The 9,927-nt window shown below is 49.1% G+C and overlaps 1 protein-coding gene across 1 annotated transcript; it reads left to right on the top strand.

The window, feature by feature from the left end:
* Positions 1-4,142: 4,142 nt before the first annotated feature.
* Nobox (NOBOX oogenesis homeobox) lies at positions 4,143-9,519 on the top strand. The gene is made up of 9 exons (XM_052719057.1): positions 4,143-4,179; positions 5,860-6,176; positions 6,276-6,360; positions 6,693-6,799; positions 7,109-7,215; positions 7,455-7,540; positions 7,764-7,995; positions 8,327-8,616; positions 9,209-9,519. The coding sequence occupies exons 1-9, from the start codon at positions 4,143-4,145 to the stop codon at positions 9,517-9,519; spliced, it is 1,572 nt and encodes a 523-aa protein (XP_052575017.1).
* Positions 9,520-9,927: the final 408 nt, after the last annotated feature.

Below are 9,927 nucleotides of genomic sequence, written 5' to 3'. Positions count from 1 at the left end.
ATTACTTTAAAATTGTCAACAAATTTAGCAATTTTACTACCTATGAAATAGAGTGTTTAATTTGATTTTATGAATTAAACTGACACAGGCCTAAAATATCTGAACTTTTGGCCGGAAATGAGGATTGGGTTTTTTTTCTACTTTTTATTCAGAGATGGTTAGACTCATATGTGTTATCAGAAATAATGTGATTCCATACTCCCTTCTTCGTCCAGCTTCCATGGACACATCGTGCCTAGCTCCAGTGAAATCCCAAGAAACCCACGGTACTTCCTTAGGTCTCACTAGTTCATTCTGCATTTGTGTGTGCGCCATTTAGTTCTCTGAAACTGTATTCCCTGTACAGACCTGTGGAACTTCCATGGCAGTCAAGAGTCAGGCGGCTCCATCACGGTGGAGCCTAAGCCATGGCTGTCTTTCCTGTCCTACAGCCTGACTCCTGGCATTGGTGGCCAATTGATCCAATGAACAGTTAATATTCTGCCATGTGCAAATCAGTCTACCAAGCACAGTGATTGATAGTCAGGTAAACAGTATAACCTGTCGCTTGGGAGTTCAGGAAGGAACCTGACTGACTGGGTTCCGATCTTTGTTGGCCACCGTGACTTCGGGAAAGTATTTAAGCTCATCACAACATAGTACATTCTTCAACAACATGGAGCCAATAATAGAACTGTGAAAAATGTAAGAGTGAGTTGACTTTTTTTAAGCAAGTGGAAATATCTGACATTTAACAAATAGATGGATGGTATCATCTAAGAGCTCAACCCTGTGGAGGGTGGGCAAAATTCTAACTAGGTCAGCCTGTGTTAAATAACGCTATGTAAATATAAACACAGAATAATTCAAGGACAGTACAAAGGAATAAACGCCAGCTGAGTCAGGCTCCACGGAAAACAGAATATTTGTGCAGGGCTTTGAAGTAGGAGTAAGGCTTTGACTGAAATAGAAGGGAAGGAAGGATGTTCCGGGCTGATAACTGGCTTTTCTGTGTCCTGAGGCCTAAGGGGCATAGGCCATTCTAAAGTCTGAAATGCAACAACAAAGGCTCTCGGGATACTGGAGGGGCAGAGGGAGCCGAGCCCTGGTGAAGGCTGGAACAAGGCTTTGGAGACAGCACTTGCCTGACTTGCAGACAGCACTGTAATCGGCACCCCAGCTTCGCAATCCTGGAGAAACCTAGAGAACAGGAGAAAGTGCCTCCGAAATGGACCCTCTTTCTAAATTAAAAATCCCAGACAGTGGAGATCAGTTACAAACAAAAGCAGCTGCATGTCACACACAGTCCGTGTTCCTATCACAAGCATCCAATCTGGAGCATTCTAGGCAAAGGAATGAAGATTTACTGTGTGGATTCACACACCCCGATCTGATCTGGCCCTGCCAGGGCAGTTCCCCCAGGTGTCCCCAATCCCTTTCATCAGCTGCTCAAACCATCCGGTGCTGCGTGCTCGGTTCCCAAAGGAAGCCTCTGGCTGCAGACTGGGTGCTTCCTCCTTTCTCTCCCCACGCCCGCAGTGGTAGCTTTGGGTCACCTGACTATCTGCCTTCTTCCGGCTCTGAAGTGGTGATCTCTAACCCTGGGCCTGCCCTCTGCCTTTCTCAGTTTTCCTGCTTCTCTCCAAAGAGCTTCCCCGCCCCGGGGAGGGGCGGGCCTTGGCCTCCCATGTTTGCTGAGACTCTGGTTTCACTATCCAAGGCCTGTGGAGGCCTCCAGCTGTCCTTCACAACTTCTTCCTGCTTCTCTGGTCTCAGGTCTCCCACTGACCTTGGGTGTGGCACAAAGAACAACAACGGCTTTGAAAAACATGATGTGCCATCAATCATTTGTGGTCCTCATTAGATAAAAAGAAAGAGGGTGGACAAAGAGAGCTTATTTCACTTGCTACCACAGTTATATGGTTAGCTCTGCCCAGGCTGGGGTGGGCGACATTTTCCGTTTTCTCTTTCATGGTTATATCCATGAGAAAAAGAAAAAGACATTGTAAAACGGCCCTTGGTGGATGGTAGTGATGGTTTATGGTTTGGCTCTGAAAACTAAGAAACCAAATAATAAAAACTTGCCTTTCCTCCAAACAGAGTGGAGTATATCAAACAGTCAGAAATTATGTCCCCATAATGGGACAGGAAATGACCGTTCTTCCTGTGCTGGTGTGTCTCCCTGCAGTGAGAAGCAGGACACAAATTCTTAAATAGATTAAACTATCACATTAAAAAAAAAATGTTACCCTCCTGTACCCTGGCTTCTGTTTCTGTCTTTTCCTCACAGGCCGTCCCCCATCAGGGTGAAGGTAAGAAAAACACTGTCATTGTATGCCTAACTATGAATGATACAAGGCCGAATTATATAAAAGGTTTGGGGCAGGGACTTGGGGGATTAAAAAAAGTTTGTTATTTTTCCAAACATATAATTGGATTTGCTGGGGTTGGGATATACGACTAGAAAAATTTCATCTTTCTTTTCTTTTCTCTTGCTCATCTGGGCTTCCTGTGATTTCTTTCCCTCTAAATGACACAGTTCAATGTTTTCTTTATTTCCGTAAAGAATGGCTTGTACTTGATGGCTAAGAGTGGATTTTGTGTAGGATGTACAGCATGACCTGTTTGTTGGGAAGGTACAGTGTTGACAATATGGACCATTAAGCCCTACTCCTTACTAAGCCCTTAACTGAAGTGAAGGGGATTATGTCATGGCAGTTAACACCCTTCCCAGACAAGAAAGACATCTCTATTACAGTGGAGACAGCAAGAGGTTGTTTTAGGGCTTCTTGTGGGTGTTTATTTTCAAGTCGTGCTTGGCTACATGTCATCTTCATAATTATATTACTATGTAGTTTGCATTTTAATCTTTTAAATTTTATTTATCAGCGTGTGTGTGTGTGTGTGTGTGTGTGTGTGTGTGTGTGTACTCATGTGCACCACCCCAGGACTTATGGAGGTCAAAGGACAACTCTCAGGAGTTGGTTCTCTCCTTCCACCCTTCACTGGGGACTAAACTCAGATGATCAGGTTTGTGAAACAAGTGTGTGTACCCACTGAGCCATTTTCCTGGCCCTTATTTTTATGTTTCAGAAGGAACTAAGAGTCCCACAGCCTCTCGGAGGAAGTCCACAGATGGGTAGAGGAAGCTTCTCAAAGATGATTTTGAAACACAAGAAAATGTCCCGGCGGCAGATTGTTTAATACACCAGGAAAGCGCCGGGCGTCCAGGAGCTCTGAAATGCTAAAATCAGAACACCTGAGCTCTGGTCAGGAGGCGCTCTTCCTCCCCCAGCTCCCAGCAGCTGGTTCAATCTGGCCAGGACTTACACTCTTCATCCCCTCCCACTTCCGTGGTAGAAGTAAGAAGCAATAAGAACTTTATAATTTTGGTATTTTTTTCCCTAAGGGAAATAAGAAACATTCCGTGAACCAGGAGTGTTCCTTTCTTTCTTAGATTAGAAAACTGATATTAAATGAGTAAGCCTAATAAGAAAACCTACTCGAAAAACAAAAAAAAAAAAAGAAAACCTAGACTAGCTTTAATCTCGTCTATACCTGCAAAGTTGGGGGTGGGGGGAGGGGGCGGCGCAAGAATACGCAAGGCGTATTCTCCTTCAGGCCTGAGGTGCTTTTAGCTCCGATCCTGCCCTTGGCTCCTGGATCTGTATGTTACGGATGTTCAAGTCACTTCGGACTTTGAGATACAAAAATCCTTGAAGCAGACAGGAGATTGGGCAGCCTCATATTCGGGGACTCTCTTCATGAGTGGTTGCAGAAGTCTCCTTACACAAGGGTCAAGACGTAACCACAATCATGTCCATACAATGTGTGCTGAGCCTGGGAACCTCACCTTCAAAGACAACCCATCCATCCGCTCTGCAGTCCTGCTGCTGCCCTGTTCCTGCCCCAGCTTTAGGGAGGTGACCGGCATCTGGCCCCCTTGGGGCTGCATGAAGGCGCTCAGGAAGCTGCAGGATGGATCTCCCAGCCCCCCACTACCCCAGGTGTGCTGTGCCTCGCCCTGGGGGTGGGGTTGGGGGCGCAGGCTCCTGCTGCGCTCGCCCTGGCCTGTGCAGACTCCACACACCTGGCCACCCCACGGACTTCATTAAGGCTGTGCCTGTGGCATCAGGGCGGGCTGAGAAGTGGGAGTCCGGGCCATGGAACCCACCGAGAAGCTCTGCAGGAAAACGCGGGGTGAGCACGCATCGGGGTCGACCTTGGTGAGGGCTTGCTGAGCCCTCTGCCAACCTTAAGAGGCTGCTTAGGTCTGTGGGTGGTAGTGGGAAAGGGAGGCGTCCTCACCACATCCTTCTATTTAGGGATCATCCCTGACATGCTGGAGATGGACCTGGTCTTAAGTCTCCAACACTGCTCTAATCTAGGTTCTGAGGCCCTTCACCCTTCTCAGTACAATACATTAGTCCAACAAGGTTCAGGTTGTTGAGTGTCCACTCTGTACCATGTTTATTAGTGTGCGACAAGCCCCTCTAAACTGTTGTAAAGCTTATTTTGTCCCAGTGTCCCTTGGTCCACCTTTACCCTCTCACCCCCAGTAGGTACCCCCTCTCCCCTTCTCTGAAATGGTTCCATTCTGTATTTAGAGTCAGCTGGAAGAGGCTTCTGAGCCAGCCCTTGCCCCCTAGTTTTATATATTGGTAGAAAGCTGTTTGTTAAGAGGTGACATCAGAAGCTTCAGTCAGCATTCACTCACACATTTTCTGGTTTCGTTGGAAATGACAGCAACTCCCTGAAGTGAAATTTCTTTTGTTATGAATATATGCAGAAAAGAGGGCAAGTGTTTGGGATCCTGGGAAAAGTTCCAGGTGGTGGCCGAGGGTTAGTTAGCCTGCGCTCCTGTACCCCCACCCTGTTTGACCTTGGGCCGATCATTCCGAAAGCTTATCCCCATTTCTTCACCTGGGGGGAGGGGGGAATGCCTGCCTCGTGGGGACCCAGTGGGTACTGTGCTCTTGATAACACCCGTGGCAAGCCCCATCTGTAAGGGGACTCAAAGTTGGGGTAGGGAAGTTTGAGTTTTACCACTGTGTGAAGGGGTTTTCCTTCTGGATGGGTGCTTTTCCTCACCTGTAGAACACTTGGACTGGGTGGAAGGGGGGAGGGGAAGGAGCCAGAGCACGTGGATTGAGGAGGTGGGAGGGAGGAGGGAAGATAAAGTCACCTTTCCTGTGATCCCCTCTGATGTCCTTGTGCCTGTTCTGTGGAGACCCAGGGAGCCTGATTTGTCTCCTCAGCAGGCCACAGAGCCTAGCTTCCTGGGGCAAAGGGGCTAGTCTGAGGAAAGCCAGAATAATTGGCCTGTTCTTTCTCTTCCCACTCACCCCTCACCCAACAGCTGTTTATTAGATCAAACCTGGTGCCTGTCCCCTGAACTTGCACCTCTGATATCTGGGGGAAAAAAAATAAGAAAATGTGTACCCAGTTTTCCACTGTTCTCACTTTAAGACCCCTCAGGGTTGCAATATTCGTTTACGTTTTCCAAAGCAAATCTTCCCTGTGGGTTGCGACCCCTTGGGGGATTGAATGACCCTTTCACAGGGGTCCCAGTCGCCTGAGACGAATTGGAAAGCACAGGTACTTATATTATGATTCATAACAGTAGCAAAATTACAGTTATGAAGTAGCAATGAAAATAATTTTATGGTTGGGGGTCACATCTGCATTAAAAGGTTGCAGCATTAGAAAGGTTGAGAACCTATCTAATCCATCCTCCTGACTGTCCAGTTAGGAAGGTATGCCAGGCATTGAGGCCTCATTTGGTAGACAGGCAAAGGAAGCTTAGGTTCTAACCACAGATCAGCTGCAGGGAGGAAGGGGCTCTACTCACCTGGTACCAGGGGCTGCTGCTCTCCACAGGCCAGGAAGCTGGAGGCAAGCCCAAGACTCCTGGGCTGGAGTCAGAGGGACCACTGAAGGCTCCTGTTTCACTTACTGAAGATGACCAAGGCAAGCAGTCCTCATTTCCCAGGGCTGGCTCGGGAAAGAGACCACTGTCAAAGACCTCTGCAGAGATAATGGGTGCTGACACCTGCAGAGCGGGCCCCTACAAAGACCCAGCACCAGCTGCTTGTAGTCCCCAAGCCCAGGAAGAAGTTTCTTCTCTAGAGACAGAGGTAAAGACAGTGAAGCCATCCATTTCTGCAGTCCCTGGTAAGCACGGGAAGCCTAATACCGTGGGTTTGGCGTTAATGTCATCTTGAAGATGTGCTGCCCACAAACCTATGCTTTCTGAACCAGGCCTAGCCCGCAGTCTCCTCAATACACTGGCCAAGAACAGTCAAGAGGAGGACCTGAAGAAAGAGTCCCTAGAAGTGACCTGTCAATTTCGGAAAAAGACTCGAACCCTGTACCGTTCAGGTTAGTTCCGAAAGGCAGAGAAAACTGTAGATCAGTGCAAAGAGTGTGGCCCCAGGAGATGTTGGGGTATGGCTAGTGACTTTGTCCTACATGTTTCTCTTCATCTGTGGCAGTGCCAACACCTTTGACCCTGAAAGGGAAGGCCAGGCAAGCTGTCTTGTTAGACCAGAATAGAAGAATCGGAAATGCATATATCACACTGTGCACGGGAGGGGGCATACTCTTGCTTTGGCACCAATGGTCGTATCTGCTATGGGTGCCCGATGGGCATCTCCTTTTCTTCTCTCCTGCTGTGGTGTCTGGCCTCCCCCATAAGTGTCTCCTTTATGCAGACCAGCTGGAGGAGCTGGAACGGCTATTCCAGGAAGACCACTATCCAGACAGTGACAAGCGCCGGGAGATTGCCCAGATGGTGGGGGTCACCTCCCAACGCATCATGGTAAAGGGGCCTGGCTAATTGATCAGTAGGGTGATATGGAAGCTGCTGCTGGTCAGAGCTCTCTGGGAGATGGCATGTGCTCTGTCTCAGCTGGGATAGAGACCAAAGTCAGTCTCAGATGCAGGGGTGTCCCAGCTGTTCCATGGGCCACAGCTTTAACCAATTAGAGAGGAAAGGAGATGCCACCGATCTTTTTGTAGTTCCAAGTGATGAAGTAGCTGAAACCCAGTAAAGTGTCCTTCACAGTGACACCCAGGACGTTGTCTCTGCCAGCATTCTCAAGTTCGGGTCCCCTTCCTCCATTCGTAGGTGTGGTTTCAGAACCGTAGGGCAAAGTGGCGAAAAGTGGAGAAACTGAGCGAGAAGGAAAGTCGGGATGGTCCTGCAGCCCCCAGTGAGGACAGCAGTCAAAGCAGGTGAGAACAGATCCTGGTCCTGGGTTGTCCACGCGGGAGTCCTGGGGGGCCTTAAAGGAGAATGTTGGAAACTGGGCATGAGAGTGCTTGAGGGTGTTGACTAACCCTCAAGGGATTTGGGCTGGGCTGGAGTCAAGGAGTTGCTGGTGGTGCCTTTAAGTGGCCCTTTCCTTGCACTGAATCTGAGTTCTAAATCCAGTGGCCATGGAAGCCACAGTCTTCCTTCACTCTGGCTGCAGGTCTGCACCTGAGCTCCCAGCTCCTATGCCGACAGACCTAGAACCTGGCCCTGTTCCTCCAGAGAACATTTTGGACGCCTTTCCAGGTGAGCTACCACTTTCAGAAAGTTTGTGGGCAGGGAGGGGACGGAAAAGGACAGTTGGAACAGGAAGTCCTTGCTCCATAGGGGTTAGCAGTGGGGACAGCTCTCCGGGGTTCTGTGCCAGGGATCCCCAGGCATTGCATCATCTGCCATTCAGCAGTGCCATAGCTGCCTCCCAGTCCCCACCTTCTTATGCTGAGATCCCCTATTTGCCATATTTTCCTAGAGCCCCCCATGCTGCTGACTTCTGACCAGACTCTGACCCCCTCTCAGCAAAGTGAGGGTGCTCAGAGGGTAGCAGAGACCTCACCACTCTTAAGCCCCCCACCTCTTCGAAGGACCAACCTTCCTCTTGCTCTTGGTCCTATGCAAACTCCTCAAGTGATGCCCCCACTAAGGGATGTTCCTGGAAGTGACAGCATACACAAGGACAGCCCCTGTGGGTCCTGGGGCCCCAGGTATGGAACCGAAGTTCAGATGTAACTTGGAGAGAGGAGGGTAGTGGGGAGAGGGAAGGCGCTGAGTGGTTAAAGTGGCTTATGTGATAGGGAGTAGAAAGATGGGTGAGTTTGGGGTAGGAATGATCCAGTATTTGTAGCAATAGAAGAGAAACCAGGGGAAAGAGTGAGCAGGGGGTCGGGGGTGAGGGGAGATGAGACAGAAGTGATGTTCAAGGGTTGATGTTGCCACACTGATGGAGAAAGGGGTTAAGAGGGAATGACTTTTTTTTTTAAAACTGGGAACAAGGTCACTGTTATATCTCACTAAATGCTCCTCTGTCCTCCATAGCATCTCCTCATCACCCTCAAATTTGGAAGACCTGGGGCCTCAGTATTATCAAGCAAGCAGCCAGTTGGGTTCATTCCAGTTCCCCCAGGCTCCACAGACCCCTCTTTTCCCACCATTTCAGTCCCAGTTTCCTTATCTGCCCCCCTTCCCTTTCCCCATCCCAAGCTTTCTCCCACCAGACGACTCTCTTTTTTCTTTTCCTTTTGGCCTCAGTGGGGACACATCACAGGATTATTGCCCAGGGCCTCCACCTGGTCAGCTATTGCTACAGCCACATGCTGGATACATGGGTGAGTTGGGGCTGGAAAGGGAGGTCCCCACTCCCTTTCGTTTGAATGTGAGAAGGACAGAGTGCCTCCTTATCTGGAAGGCAGAATGAGGCAAGTCATGGGTGGCGAGCAGAGCTCTTACTTGCCCCTGCTTTGAGCTATTCTGAAACTTTTGTGGACCTGACATCGGAGTACTAGATTCATAGTGCTGAAGGGTGTGGTGACCATTAGAAATAATGAACAAAAGAACTTGGTACAGAATTGGTAGCAAATATTATGCCTAACTATCTAGACTTCTGAAACCCCAAGGCCCTCCATCACATGAATGAGAGGGTTCTATGGTGGGGAATGAAAGAGATGTCCAGGTGGTTCCAGTCTCCTTGGTGCTTATATGGGCCAGCCCTTGGCCTTGACCCATGCTCTACTAAATCACAGGACCTGGAGTCCAGGGGCCTGTCTGATCCTGAGGGAGAGGCTGGTATTAATGTTTCACTCAGATGGCTCTAGGGACCTGAGCAGTGGTCCTGAGGAAGGAGAAAGAGACTCACAAAATTTCGTAGTGTTCAATGCTCTTAGTCCTGTCCAATAATTCCCATGTTCTTTGACTCCACAGGTCCAGGACCCTGGAGTGGCCATTGTTTGCCAGAACCTCCCTTCCCTGGTCCACTCTGCCCACAGACTCTGGGGCACCCCCTGGGGGTAGAGGGCTACTTTCCAGACCTGCTTCCGGCTCCATGTGCTCAGACTATGAGCAAGCAGCCTTCATTAGGACTCAATGGGCTTCCTGAAGGCACTAGACCAGAGACAGGGTCCTCACTAAGCAAAATGCCAGAGGAGCAGACTGCCTCTTCCCTTGAGCAGCCTGCACCAGAGGAGCCGAGAGACAAAACTAAGCATAGCCATGCCACTGGGACGAAAGAGTAAAGAAAAGGTCCTTGTCGGGGGCTGCGGGGGAGAACAGGATTGAGGCACTCATGTAAAGAACAGGATTGAAAGATTTGAAAGGCTATGACCTCGCCTGGGATGGGAGTCCAAGGTCTTCCCAACATGGGCTTTAAGAAGGAAGGGAGCTGGCATCATTTTCCTTTTACCCCTTAGTTCTGAAGAGAATTGGGCCATGCTACTTGTAAATGTTACATCAGTTTCTATGGTTTTGGTTGCTTCCTAGACATTGAGTTGGTGTCCATTGTATGCAATAAAACAGTAACTATTGGGTGTTTTCCTGGGAATGAAGAGCTGTGTTTCTGACTACTTGTCTGGGTTTGTTAGATGTAACCCTCAAGGGAGGTTCCCACTGGGTATCACCATATGGAGCCTGGCATTTTAATGGGC

Source organism: Peromyscus californicus, unplaced genomic scaffold (genome assembly GCF_007827085.1).
Source record: "Peromyscus californicus insignis strain IS unplaced genomic scaffold, ASM782708v3 Scaffold_6__1_contigs__length_162567912, whole genome shotgun sequence".
Taxonomy (NCBI): Eukaryota; Metazoa; Chordata; class Mammalia; order Rodentia; family Cricetidae; genus Peromyscus; species Peromyscus californicus.
Note: the sequence above shows the minus strand (reverse complement) of the source record. Positions and strands in the feature narration are given on the sequence as shown.